Here is a 15808-nt window from a genome sequence, read left to right as displayed (position 1 = left end):
TTGAGTTCTTTGCCAAGCATACTCGGTACCAAAGCGCTATATACGTGTTATCATGGCACTTCTCCCCTCTCTCGGTCATTTTCTTCTAAAATTTTCTATCATCAAAATCCACCACGGTGTGTTTAGTCATTAGAATACAGAAGCGTGAACTCGTCCACGTCATCTCGTCCACAGACCATCTTGCGCTAGGGAATTCAGAGTTCAGAAATAGTTCATGTATGAAAAGGGTCTCTACGAATCAATGACTGGCCCGGGTTTCAGGTCACACTGGCATTATGTCAGCATATCGACCATGTCGACCATGTCTCTAAGGCAGTCTGTTGAAAACATTGTGGAGGAACAATTAGACTTCACTAAACTTATGTACTGAACATTAGACTTATGTACTGAACAGTAAACTTTTGCACTGAACAGTAAACTTGGGTAGGTTCTGTTTTTGTAATTAAGAATATTTCACCTATATACGACATCGGTCGTGCGGTCTTGTTGATATATGTTGAAGACAACAGGCATATTCGGAAAAAAAAACGGCCTCCCTATGTTAGGTACATATGCAACATATATGCTTAGAGAAAGAGAGGAAACCAGGCATAGCCCAGAGAAAACGGCTAGATGTATGATAAACGCCTCTGAAATCATCGTGCTTACCTATTCAGTCAGCAAATCACAAAAAACAGACACCGTAAGTGAAGGTATTACACGAATAAAGAATAGTACATTTTTAATGACTTTAAACTAAATCACATGGTAAAACAAGATGAAGTTGATCGTGCATGTTGATCGACTGCTGCCAACGTTGCCATTTTCCAAGTATTGTCACTGCTTCCAGGGCTGATGGTATTGCCACTGCTCCTAGGGCTGATGGTTTTGCCACTGTTCCCAGGGCTGATGGTATTGCCACTGTTTCCACTGTCGGGATTGTCATTATTGGAGGCAATCATTTTCAACACAATTTGTCTCAAATTCGGTCCATGGCAACGCTTTACTTCCTCACCCTCTCATCCCTCCGCATGCACGTTGGCAGCTACAGATTTCGCCGCTTTACTTGCAGCTGCAGCTGTTCTTGCAGCTACAAAAATCTGGTCCAGTGCAGCCGACGCCACATGCACAGCCACCTAAAATGTGCACAACGACAAGAAGTTATCAAATACACTGGATAATGATTGGTGAGTGATAAAGGTATGTATACAGCAAAACTCAAATTCAGATTGAAATAAATTCAACAAAATGAAACAAAATCTAAATTCGGAAATACAGGACTTATCCTAGATTTCCTCTCACTTCTCTTCTACCATGAGTACTAAATCCAATCTGTTATGTTATCTTACTGCGGAATGAGCAGCATCATTCGTGTCTATAACGGTACATACTAAATGTGGTCCGACGATACAGATTTTATGGAAAACCTCTCGAAAACATGTATTATTACTGTGACAATGAATACTGATGATTTGCAGTAACAGTTTACCAAAGAATACTTCCGCGTCATCAATCTAAGTGATCAAGGCATATGCATGTATCTGCATCATGCTTGCTCAGGTTAATTATATTAACATACCTGAGCATTTGCATGTTTTCTTGCATCCTGGGCATGCACAGCCGGTCCCACATTTGCATCTGTCTCCACAGTTGCAGGCGTCACCTGTGCAGGTGTCGGAACAGCAACAAGTTCCAGCTACAAGGAACAAACATACAAAGGTAACTGTTATTAGCACTGCTGACTGGCACCATTGTTAAATACGGTAAAACGATTTAACTCGGGGACATATGTTCACGTGTGCACACCCACGTGATATCCCTCAAACACTAGCGCTGATTCAGCTACATAGTAGACGTGTTCTCACAGCGGCCCATCGGTCCTGCGGGACCAGCAAGGCCGTAGGTTCCAATCCAGCTGTTGTGGGTTGGCTTGCGGTTTTGTCAGAAGGTTTGTCAGTTATAGGTACCCGGTTACAGGTAGTATAGTTTACTCAACGGTTTCTTTTACCAATAAACCTGACCACCGTATACGCACTCAAAACCTTAATTTTTTCTTTTGACAGAATGTCTGTTGACGATTGATACTAGAATGTATTCTGTTATTATAACACAACATTCTGTCATATTCATATAACCTGATATCCTGTTAATCTAATAGAATCTTTATATTGAATTAATATGTGCGTTAAATTTAACAGAATAATCTGCTGCAATAGCAGAATACATTCTAGCATCACTCAGACAACAGACTTTCTGTTAAAATTAACACATTAATGATTTGCGTGTACAGGAAAAGTGAGCAATAATGAAACAATTACGCAAAGGAAGCACTACATGTTGTATATGCATAGTTTATTGCACTATTCTATATTTTATATATCAATCAGTCAGTTCAACCATCTATTCCACAGGAGGTCGATGACAAAGGTCAATGTGCCTCAAAAAGCTATATGGAAATCGCTTAAACTCGTGCAAGGTTCACAACTTTATTTTAAGGCATACTCGAATAACTGATGACAAAGAAAGGAGCTTGTGAAACTAAACAATGACATTAGCAATTAATTCTTTATATTTAGACAACCTCGAATTTAATTCCCCTTGTTTGTTTGAAAAACAATTCAAAACCGACAATACAAATACAGTCTGGCATTCTAGTGTATACACAGAACAAGTAAAATTTCCCGTCTTGACAGCTGAATAAATAAAATTTGTTTTGATGAGAGACAAACTAATAACCGTTTGTTACGTAACTGTAACATACTGCTAAAAATTTTAACTATATATTTCAAGAGACATGCCACTTGTTCACATTCATGGTTATCAATCTCACTTTTGTGACCGTGACATTCCTGACATATATTACAAATAGATGTAGGCGTGTTAATACGTGAATGAGTTATTTTACAAACCGTTCATATTTTCATAAATCTGTTCCGTATTTATAAAAAAAATATTAATATTTCCTGTGTCTATATGCAAAGCGAATGGTTCTACCCTGACAGGTTTGGCTTGTATCCAAGGTGACGCGTGTTGTATCCAAGGTGACGCGTGATAATGATTCATAGGCTATAATCAAAAACATCTTTAAAAAACGCAGTGTTGATTATGGTACGATGTAAAAATAAATTTTATCGAGATTAAATTTACATCGCAGAAAACCCGATTTGACTGCATGGCGAAATGGCGTAATCTGAAATATCCGAAATATGACAGCATGGGGTTAACCCTGCTTGAAACGCAATATACCTCCATTTAAAAACATGACGCATGCAGACAAATGTATTCCAAAAGCAAAATAATTTGAAAAGAGTTTGAAATGTGTCTCGAAATTCAGACAACGCTTCTAACAGAGGTTTTCTGTTAGAAGCGTATGTAGACGATGTTTTTCGACAAAATATCAACACAGCTTGTTAAGACGGGTTGCCCTTCCAACAGAGACGACACTGATTCTGAGTGGTGGACTTCATCATCGACCTCTTGTCAGGTGTCTCCGTTAACACACTGGATGTGTTTACATTCTACACAGAAACGGAAGGTAGAGATGTGGGGAGGGAGGATAAGATAGGTGTAAGGTGTGCAAGTCTTAAAACAGAGAAATTGCGTCACAAGAATCCATGATTGCTGGTGTACAAATACAGTCAGCTACGTAACAAGATCCCGTCCTCATTCCTTTGTATAAACGGATATTCCTTTATACAGGTCTACAGCAATTATTTCATATACCCCCCTTTCACAGAACAAGTCTCTTTTTCCATGCATTCAACAGTTACAAATTTTATGACTTTAATGAATGTTTTCGAAACCCGCACTCCGTTGTGACGCAGAAACTGTGAGTATAGTTGGTTCGCATGAGTATGAATGAAAACAATTGAAAACTTTACCGATAAAAACCAGCAAAAGAAACCTCCAGATCAAAAACATCGCTGAACTTACAACAGGTATGACGTCTTCATCCGCAGTTTGTTTATGTGAAGGTCACGCACGGTGGATCCCGGTATCTTGGAGAGCTCAGAGGGCGTATGGTACTTTATGCATGACATTCCCCTTGTCTTTTGCTTACATGGCCACAAGCATGCGGGTGTTGTATATATAAACCCGATGTAGGCTTATCATGTGGATTGTGGATGTTGTCAATGACGTTATAAATGTACATGTATCAACCTTTATGCTGCTGCCCTGATGCAGAAGAGTAAGTCGCACCTGCCGTTCAGGGATAAACGGGCAAACTGTGAGCGAAAAATGACTCTGACAAACGTCTGCAGTTATTACATTAGCCGAGGCTTTGTATTCTTTCATTAGGTGTATACATATATGAATGTCAAACAATATATTTATTTGATGCTATTTATTTGTATATGTCTATCACCCACTGTTTACTGTTTATAAGGCCTATACACGTAATCTTATTATCTGTATACATACGAAGTCTTACACGTTATCCTCTGTTCACTTTTGTTTTTTAAGTGACGTTCACAAATATGACCAGTGCTACAAGATAATAAGGATTTCATTATGGACACGTAGAAGAACATATAAATATACATGCTGAGTACGTATACAAGAGCTCAGACACAGGCTTAGAGGTAGACAGGAATTCATAATACATAGTTGAGGTTTGCTGAGCTACAACCGAAAAAAAGTGCAAATATTTTGTGTTTTTTCACTAAATTAATCATGTTTTAACAGAAATGCAGCAGATTTAAAATGTGAAAATATTTGTTATTAATCTGAGGTTATGGTCGCTGTAGGCACATGCATAGACGTGAGGTGAATTTCATGGTATGGAATTTACGTTATATAAATATATTAGGATAGGCTGCTTTATGTTTTTTCTTTTCCTTTTCAAATGTGTTCAAGAATGCACGTATTACGTAAATGTATCTTCCCCGCATGATGGGAGAAATTCGGCGTTTCCGCATGACCACTCACCAAACGCCCATACGCCGTTCACGGCTAACGGCTCTATGCGTTAAACTTATTATGCATCCCTTCAGTATATATAGCGGTGAACATATTTGTTTATTTTCTGGTTTTCTTTATACATTCAGTACTCCGGTATATCAAACAAACAAGACCGCGGTTAGCGATAAGGATGCATGAAGTAACTTTATGTATAGGAGATCACCGCATATTTAAGATATAAGAATGTGTGATATATCCGGACACGAGGCCGCAGTTGATCCCACACTGAATTGGTCGGGTTCCAGCACGGTACCTCTCTTGTTGTATGGGACAAAGTACGAGTCTCGTATTTATTAAGCAACTTAAGACTCATCAGTCATAAATTGCAACTGTTTAAAAAGCGGAAGTCAGACCGGGAGAAAAACATATTGTAGTCGACACATTGTTCTACAGTAAAGAATCAGTGTGCAAAATTTAAACTTCCTGGAGGAAAGCATTTTAATTGTAGCGGTGTTTGAATTTTTGATCTAAGTCTTAGAAAAGTTTGATGAATATGGGTCCATGCTAAGATAGCCTGAAAACCATTTCTTTCGAGGACGGAATGCATATATGATTGTATCGATGTATGACATTATGCTAAAATTAATGCATCACCATTACACTTATATACGCATTATATTACAAACCAATTAATGTCTTGTAAGCTATATGTATATAGGTACGCTTTATACAAAACTATTCTTAATCAAAGGAATTATATAGAGTGGTGACAAATTATCAGCAAAGGGATTCGAACCACTATCTGACGTCATATTCTGATGGCATATTCGCACAGGCTGACCGTGCTATACACTCTGAATTTGTCCAGTGAACGCAAGAAACAGGGAACCAGTTAGATGGGAATTCACAAAGGCTGGAAGCTTCTGTTGACAGGGCCAATACGCCTATGGGCACAATCGAAGTACCTTCTTGCAGGCTCTCGTAAAATATCGCCGGAAAGGCAGGGTACACATCTATTTATACAGGCCATACAGAACTAGGCCCTCAGGGATAAGACAAATAATTCGTCTCTCTGACACACCTCTCTATACAACTGTACGCCGGTACCGTTCAATATCCTCAACTTCTGTACGGCTATTGTCCAATTCTGACACACTTAACATCTTCGAGTTCAGGTCAACGACCAGACCGAGTAGCCAAATCTTTTATTTGTCTTTACGTGTTGGAGACAATTTGCCTTGCGTAATCTTAAAATTTAAATATCACTAAAACAGCCGGATTGTGCATGTTCGGTATCACATAATTAAGGTACACCAAAGCATATAGTCATACTAGGACATCTCGACTCTCGACAGAAAGCCACGGCCAAATCAGCGAGAACTGGATTCGAACATGCGACCTCATATATCAGTGGCCGGATACAAAATATAGTCACTGCGAGCCAGCAGTCTGAGACAGCTGAGGGTCCTTCGTATAAGAATTAACATTACGTGATTGAGGTACAAGCTGTAGGTCCAACATATATCGCCACAGTGGTACAGACAAGTAGCAACTATGCGAAGATTAGTGGGGACATAATACAGATAGCATTAACAGGTGTAATTTATGTAGATTTCCTCATCACATTAACATTAAATGCATAGACGCATTAAGCGTGTACATGTACCGCAGCGACGTGATTACATATGTTAATATTATTGTGATCTTACGATAGAAGATCATTGATCACATTTAGTCCTGTGTTGATTGATACTCACTCTGAGCGCAGTTACATGGGTCAGGCATGTTGTCTCTTTATGTCGAGCAGGAACACAGGCACGTCAAAGCTGTGGTATTGACAAGAACGTCGGTTTGCATCGCAGAAGGCGTGTCACATATATATACGCTTAGAACGTCATAGTGCCGTGTGCAACAAATCAAGCCCACACTCGTTCCTTGCCCGTATTGGCAGTCTGCTCTAAATCACATGGAATTTGTTTACAGTTGAGATAAATGCACCACAAAAAATGATTTGTGTATAAGCACGCCGACTTTTGTATATAGGCTACCGATATAGGTAATATGACGCCATTTGAGAGGAAGATTTTAATAATCATAAATCACAGAGCCTTTCTCTTTTTTTGACATATTTATTCTCTGTGCCGTGTGCAATACAAACCTTAGAGACCTAATTTCAATTCCGGTTTGTCAGCCCGAACTTTACTCATAAGGTCTAGAAATGACCAGATTGAGTGACTTAATTGTCCTGGTTATCGGGCCGTGTGCAAAAGATTCCGATATCAGTTCAGAGCCGTGTGCAAATTTTATACTTTGCGCTTGCAATGTCACGATGGCTCTGCTGGTTTTTGTATGTCGAGGTCACCGTGCTCAGAGATCTGTTGCAGCCGCATAAGCTGACGTTACACGATCGCTCAATGTAGGGTCCAATTATTTCAAATAAAACTCACGTCACTTGATACTTATCTGGAATGAGTGAGTGAGTGCTTGGGGTTTAACGGAATCTGGAATCACATGCTACACTTTCCAAAAATCCGCTATCACTACATGGGGTTATAATGAAACTACTCTATAATCAGTGCTGTTCATTAGCAAATGTACATGTAGGCCTGTGCATAGATGGATTGGAATGTGCCCAAAGACACACTGTAGAGTGTACAACATGTATAAGGCCTTTGTGTGTGCCTATTTTGCCAGTAAATCGGGTTCAAGTCGTCCTGTTAAGTAATCGGTGATTTAAACGACCGTGAATTGTGTATAAATATTCAGAATCAAATGTGATAGAGTAGAAATCACGCGCATGGCCTTACTCACGGGTTAATTAGAATGTCCAGATATCCGTTATCAGAATGGCGTCATTGTTTTGTTTAACAGGCTTAGTTATACAGTTCTATCATCACGTATAGCCCGACACAGTTGGATTAAAGCTAAATCTTCTGGACATTAAATTTTGCCATAGTTCCTCCTTGGTTTTACACTGTGATCCATGCTATTAAAGGTCGTATGTAGGGGGTAACATAATCAAAGGAAATAATTATTCATGTATTACATTATTTGTTGCTTAACACCGTAGGCCTGTACTCTATAATACGACTAAGTTGAGGTTTGTGCCTAGAGGAAACCGCATACAGTCCCCGAAGTAAACCATTAACGGTCTCGTCATGCAGGTATCTGACAAAATCAGCGAATCAGTACTCAATTTATTTATTTATTTGATTGGTGGGAGGAGTATTTGACAGGATGGCAGTATATGAGCTGGACTATCAGGTACTGAAGAATGTTTCACTTATACTACGGCTGCCAGGAGGAAACAGGACAGAGCCCGGGAGAAACCCTCGACCATTCACATGTTGCAGGAGAGGATGGCAGTATATGAGCTGGACTATCAGGTACTCAAGAATGTTTCACTTATACTACGGCTGCCAGGAGGAAACAGGACAGAGCCCGGGAGAAACCCTCGACCATTCACATGTTGCAAGAGAGGATGGCAGTATACGAGCTGGACTATCAGGTACTGAAGAATGTTTCACTTATACTACGGCTGCCAGGAGGAAACAGGACAGAGCCCGGGAGAAACCCTCGACCATTCACATGTTGCAGGAGAGGATGGCAGTATATGAGCTGGACTATCAGGTACTGAAGAATGTTTCACTTATACTACGGCTGCCAGGAGGAAACGGGACAGAGCCAGGGGGAAACCCACGACCATTCACATGTTGCAGGAGAGGATGGCAGTATATGAGCTGGACTATCAGGTACTGAAGAATGTTTCACTTATACTACGGCTGCCAGGAGGAAACAGGACAGAGCCAGGGGGAAACCCACGACCATTCACATGTTGCAGGAGAGGATGGCAGTATACGAGCTGGACTATCAGGTACTGAAGAATGTTTCACTTATACTACGGCTGCCAGGAGGAAACAGGACAGAGCCCGGGAGAAACCCTCGACCATTCACATGTTGCAGGAGAGGATGGCAGTATATGAGCTGGACTATCAGGTACTGAAGAATGTTTCACTTATACTACGGCTGCCAGGGGGAAACGGGACAGGGCCCGGGAGAAACCCTCGACCATTCACATGTTGCAGGAGAGGATGGCAGTATATGAGCTGGACTATCAGGTACTGAAGAATGTTTCTCTTATACTACGGCTGCCAGGGGGAAACAGGACAGAGCCCGGGAGAAACCCTCGACCATTCACATGTTGCAGGAGAGGATGGCAGTATATGAGCTGGACTATCAGGTACTGAAGAATGTTTCACTTATACTACGGCTGCCAGGGGGAAACGGGACAGAGCCAGGGGGAAACCCACGACCATTCACATGTTGCAAGAGAGGATGGCAGTATATGAGCTGGACTATCAGGTACTGAAGAATGTTTCACTTATACTACGGCTGCCAGGGGGAAACGGGACAGAGCCAGGGGGAAACCCACGACCATTCACATGTTGCAGGAGAGGATGGCAGTATATGAGCTGGACTATCAGGTACTGAAGAATGTTTCACTTATACTACGGCTGCCAGGAAGAAACGGGACAGAGCCAGGGGGAAACCCACGACCATTCACATGTTGCAGGAGAGGATGGCAGTATATGAGCTGGACTATCAGGTACTGAAGAATGTTTCACTTATACTACGGCTGCCAGGAGGAAACAGGACAGAGCCAGGGGGAAACCCACGACCATTCACATGTTGCAGGAGAGGATGGCAGTATACGAGCTGGACTATCAGGTACTGAAGAATGTTTCACTTATACTACGGCTGCCAGGGGGAAACCCACGACCATTCACATGTTGCAGGAGAGGATGGCAGTATACGAGCTGGACTATCAGGTACTGAAGAATGTTTCACTTATACTACGGCTGTCAGGGGGAAACGGGACAGAGCCCGGGGGAAACCCACGATTCACATGTTGCTGGAGGACCTTCCCACGTACGCCAGCATGAGATGGACTTGAACTCACAGCAACTGCATTGGTGAGAGGCTCTGGGGTGATAGCCCAATCTGTCAGAGCTGTATTCAACTCTGACCTGCACTGATCACAGTCAATGCGCTGTGGCAAGGAAAAGTCTAATGTTTACATTGTGTTCTCGATGTGCAAAGTATGGAAGCCGATTACGGATATCATTGTACAACTGTTCCATTGTAAGATGACGGCCTTAACAGGCTTCCATAACTATGTCAAGGAGGCGTTTCAGCGTCTGTTTCAACGGCCTTATTTGGTTGGTTTCTCTGTGACTTATATACACAGTTAATGCGAATCATGATGCATTTATATGTACAGTATACGTGCAACAGTCTGATATAAAATACATGTTCATGGTAATTGTATTGTGATGAACACCCAGGGCGCACGTGATTATTTACGTGCGTATAAGACGTAATACACACACGTCACTTATAGCGCCTACGTACTATTACCCAGACGTTACGTTTTGCGCACGCGTACTACACGAGTGTGATGTTTACACAGGGCCTTTATCAGCTGCGCATTACACGACACAAAGTTTAGCGCGGAGTTTAGTGCAGAGATGTTTTTGTTGTACAGCCCATGTACCATAACACATTTACAGTGACCGTATTAGGTTATCCGAAAAGTTATAGCGTCAAGATTTTTTAATTTTTTTTATATGATTGGTGCCGTACTCAAGAATATATAGCGTCAAGAAGTATTCCTTCAAATGTATAACGTCTTATAGCAGGTGATGAAGTGTTTCACTTGAACTGCTGATAACGTTGTCGAATGGAGCGATGAGAAAGTAGATTTATTTATTCAATAGACGTACAACAGTTCAGCATGTATCAGTTAAAGATTTTAGATTACCAAAAGGATTGGGTCCGGGTAGAATTTTGTTCATTTAACGCCATACTCAAGAAACGACGCTGTCAGTTTTCCTCGGAGGAAACGTGGGTGTAACCCTTTGGTAAACTCTTCTGACGAATTATGGGTGTAGGTAAACCACAGACCTTTGGCAAATCACTGACGAAATTGCTAATGTTGGATGTCAACAACCACCATCTGACCAACCAGTCTGTACATATATAAAGTATATGACCTGTTGATCTCATCAACAAAATCAAGAAACTATGATAAACCCAATCAAAGAATCGATCAAGCTATACGTGATGTCTGGTTTGTGTATTCCACTTATAGATACGATATGTAGTAGGCCTGCTGACAGCTATCTTTGGCTAAGTCATGAAGGGCTTGGTCTTTTTGGTTATCTTCACACTTGATAAACACTCCCCAAAAAACAGGTGCTCGGGTGACATTGTCCGGAACAAAGTATAGTCTTGAGGTGGACTTCATTCAGTCTATTATATGTATCAGGGAGAGTAAATAGCCTGATAATCGTACACATCTGGGAATAACGGGATTTTACGAAATACGCCAACAGACTCATCCTAAAATAGCCGCCATTTTGCATCAAGAGACTAACGGAACATTTGTGCTTGATTTGGAAACGATTCCCATACTGTCAACAAACACTCAAAAAAAAACCATTTTGCTTCTTAAACATTCAAATAAACTGACTCTCAAAATGTTTTTAAAATAAGCCTATCGAACTACAAAAACCAAAACCCCAAAAATGAAACACGCACACATCTGATGGTGGGGAATGATTATTATATGTATAAAGTATATAGTAGTACACAGGTTAGACAACTAGGGCAGTATCGGACAATCTGAGTTACTTTGTCCATGTAGTAATGTCACATAATCTCTGCAAACGGATATGTGGGTCAGTTTTACGCACGCGATCTCGTGACGTGAATTCTTGTACAGCCTATAGATAGGACACTCCTCACTTTGTTGTTACATACACGAGTTCACTTTACAGCTTGCATCAAAGCAAGTCTTTATTTTGCATCTGCAACACTGACATATAAATATGACTCCCAGAGACACTGTTATTTTTCTTAGATGTAGCAAAAAATGTCAAACTTTGGTAAATTAATTAAACTAAATTTTCTCTTTTTCTGAAACTCGAATCATTCTTGAGTGGGTTGAGTGTGGCGGAACCGTTTGTTTATTATTTTCCCCCGGCTCTTGTGCGGATTCTACACAGCAATTTTTGATTGAAGTAAACATTTGGAATTAAATTTGGACAACTTCATCAGTTACTTTTTCTCTCTCGATGTTAAAGTATTGAATTCGTAAAACGCATGCAGAAACAAGTGCACAGTATTCCAATTTTACCTCCTACCTAAATTGAAAAACTCTCAAAACTGGCTGTGTGGAGTCGGCCTTTAGTAATCATAACGAAGTTGATCGTATTACATTAGGCTTCAACATGTTCAAATTAATACAAAATCTAAATGTTGCATATCATGACATCCACATTATCCTACAAATCAAACATTGCCGAAAGTGTGAAAGATCAAAAAAGCGTAGATTATGAACGTGCCGTGAATGAGAATGTACGAGGCCCTAGCTAGCATGCAAGGTGTCGCACGTGCATCAGATGACATGGTAACGAATGAGACCGAGAGTTCGAATCCAGAAACTGCTGTTTCTCGACAGCTTTACGCCCTGCTTTGACCCCTCAGTTTCCACCCAGAAATATAACCCTAGCCAAAAAATAATATATAATGATATAAATAATATAAACTAATATCGTATCTCATAATATCATGATGTACCACATTCTTGTATAATTTATGTGGATTAATTTTGTCAAACCAGTTCATTTTTTTTACCCATTGTAAATGTACAAATATTTTGTCACAGATTATCCGCTGGGCCATCCGTTCGATGCTAATAAAAACGCATCGTCACTAGTCGCCCTGTGGATAGACACTTTTAGGTACTGATTAATCTATTGTTCACTACTTAACAGCTTTATGCATGTACGACCTTGTTCCCAGCAACAATTTATCCATGTATTATGCCATGTAACTAACCCACTGCCTGTTTTGACATTTACGTAACATGTTCCTTGGTTACTGGTAAGACATATCCTATATAAAGACCTCTGTGGACATTCATATTCATATTCTTTGAAAATAACATGAAGTTTGAAACTGCAGTTGAAATAAAACAGAATGTAGAAAGTTAAGAAGGTGTTAATATATATATATATATATATATATATATATATATATATATATATATATATATATATATATATAGGCTTCAACCTAATTGTCAGTACCTAATATATATATATATATATATATATATATATATATATATATATATATATATATATATATATATAGAGAGAGAGAGAGAGAGAGAGAGAGAGAGAGAGAGTTGTGTATAGATGTATATACACATGTATATGTCTACACTGTCGTAGTTTGAACAACTATCATTTAATTTAAGCTACTGTCTTTGTTTTAAGCGATTGTGAATTATATCGAATCAATTTAAATGCAAAAGTGTTCACAAGTCACAGAGAACTCTTTATAGCTATAGTCAAAATGAGAGACAAGTTGGATTTCGGTTGTTAAGATTCACCAAAACTATGTGCCTTCAGACACGTACATACATAGAAGAATCAAGACAGAAAACTAATCAATACCAGAATTTATTTTCCAGATAAACAGTCAAAGTCATTGTTCAAAACTGCTCTCCACATGAATGTCACAGTTTGACTAAAAACAGAATAAACACATGTAAACATGTAACATGTATGAATTCCACGAATCTATTAGTATGGTGTCACTGTCAAATGTCTCCACCATAGGTATAGTATAGCTATCATATACAATGCCTGACTCACTCAGACAGACACTGTATCACAATGACAGTATAAGATGCTGTTTACATCCGGCATGTCAGACGTCTGTTAGGAAAACGCTCTGATCAACTGCGCATTTTACCATGGCGGAGAGGGTATGTGTAAATATAAACCTGGATCTCATGTAATTCAGACAGCTGACCGAGTTTTCGAAAACTTCTAGTATTATGGGATGAACTCCTGACCTACATATACAGTTGATCCCTCACACTCACAAACTTTACATCGCGTTCATTTAATCCCTATATACAGCACGCTACACTGCTCTCGGCCAGTGACACACGCCCTGTGGCACGTTCAGCTACTTGACTTGAAACACCATACATATTCCGGTCAAGTGTGGAAGGTAGGCTAAGGGTGGGTAAACAGGAACCCATTTGTACCACCTGAAGATTTACACAATGGAGGCGAGAATTTATTATAATGTTCTGTAGGCAACATCTAGATCTCTGCTTTTAAACAGTCTGATTCATAAACAGTGGTTAGGGAAGCCGAACGCAGCCTCTAGCGTTTTCTTACTTCCAACCTTCCAAATATAAGGTCGAAAACATGAAAAGCGAATGTCGGAAACCTTAAAACGCAAAAAAGGCGAATATTGAAAGCGCAAAGGTTGAAAACTCGAAGGTGTGAGTCGACAGCTTGCAAAACGTAAGGTGAAAACCTGATAGGGTCAAGTTGGCATACATGTAGCTTTACACTTTAGGGTTTTCGCTTTGTGCTTTTGGGTTTTCGTCTGGTACCTTCGGGTTTTAAAATATCGCCCTTCGCGTTTTTGGCTTTTCGACCTAACATTTGAAGTGTCGAAACTAACGAAACAAGAACGGCCGAATCCGGCTTCCATATGTGGAAAATTGCCATTTCTCCAGAAATTGTGGTAGCCCGAAGGAGTTGTCTCCCCTGGTCCGTTTTGTTGCCCTGATCAATTTAGATACATTGGCCTGGTCTTCAAAGAAAAAACAACAACACACAATTCTTTCATGAGGTAAAGGTAAAATAACATCACGAATATATATCCATATGTTTATCTCAGTTTTACGATCCCAATAGTCTCGAGTTTCCAATACACAAATAAACAAGACGATGTTTGAACTAAAAAGGCCAGCCTGAATGTCAGTGTGTCACGGGCCGCTTTCTAAAAATATTATTTCACACGCAGTTAGCACTTCAAATGTATGTTTAAATCCAGCTATTACCCAAAGTAATTATTTGATTACAGTTACTGGTTATTTGAAGAAGAAAGCGTAAAAAAAGAAAAGAAAACATTCTGATTCTGAAATAATCAGCCTTCCATGCGAAGTTCTTCTTTTGCGTATTCGGCCCTATAACCTTTTTGTCACTTCCAGGTCATCACGTAGTTCCAGCTCATCAGCGAATATCCACTAGCACAAGTACTGCTTCCATAGCACTCAACAACTTGGGGTCTGCACCTTATTTTAGACATGGAAATATTCTAGAAATAATTATATAACTTTATAGGTTTCTTTTCCTTCAAAGAAAAGTTAGCCAGTTCTTCCTTGGTAGAGTGCCCAGCAAATTCTGCATATTCAATCTTCTATTATATGTAACATCGATATGAATTAATTTATTTGACTGGTGATTTACGTCGTATTCAAGAATATTTTACTTGTATCACAGTGTTCAGCATTGTCATGGGATGGAACCGGGCAGAGAGTTGACGGGTGTGAGCTACAAGCATCCTATACCTGTGAAGTTATCAGACAGTTCCCTGTTCCCGGCAATTAAGCTAGCTTCTAGTTCCCAGTTTGATATTCATTAAAACTAGGATAATTAGCAAGCGGCTGGGAATATTTGCTCCACTTATGGTTAATGTATGACGTGAAATAACATAGACTGCGCTTCGCAGTTATCAGTTAGCTATTCAACGGGAACAAGACTTTATTTCCTATAAATTATGTATAGGGCTATATCTCCATTATTACTGCACCTACTGACATCATGGTACATTACTGACGCGTAATACGGGCTATCACGTGATGTCAAAAATTCCCGATTCTGACGGCAGGGGGCGCTTCTGTGAATAACAATCTGGACCATAACTCCATTAATACTGCACCTACAGACACCATACTTGGTACCTCGGGAATTATATGTATCACGTGATAGCCCGCTTTAAGCGTCATTAATGTACTGAGTATGATGTCTGTAGGTGCAGTATTTATGGA

General features: G+C 39.9%; 1 protein-coding gene across 1 annotated transcript; it reads right to left on the bottom strand.

Moving 5' to 3' along the window:
* Positions 1 to 687: 687 nt before the first annotated feature.
* LOC135469708 (metallothionein 20-II-like) lies at positions 688 to 6798 on the bottom strand. The gene is made up of 3 exons (XM_064748271.1): positions 6639 to 6798; positions 1559 to 1675; positions 688 to 1115 (listed from the first exon to the last, which is right to left on the bottom strand). Exons 1-3 carry the CDS (start codon positions 6664 to 6666, stop codon positions 1042 to 1044), a joined length of 219 nt encoding a protein of 72 aa, XP_064604341.1. The 5' UTR covers positions 6667 to 6798; the 3' UTR covers positions 688 to 1041.
* Positions 6799 to 15808: the final 9010 nt, after the last annotated feature.

The sequence above is a fragment of the Liolophura sinensis genome, chromosome 7 (assembly GCF_032854445.1).
Source record: "Liolophura sinensis isolate JHLJ2023 chromosome 7, CUHK_Ljap_v2, whole genome shotgun sequence".
Lineage (NCBI taxonomy): Eukaryota > Metazoa > Mollusca > Polyplacophora > Chitonida > Chitonidae > Liolophura > Liolophura sinensis.
This window is presented reverse-complemented; position numbering and strand designations above follow the sequence as displayed.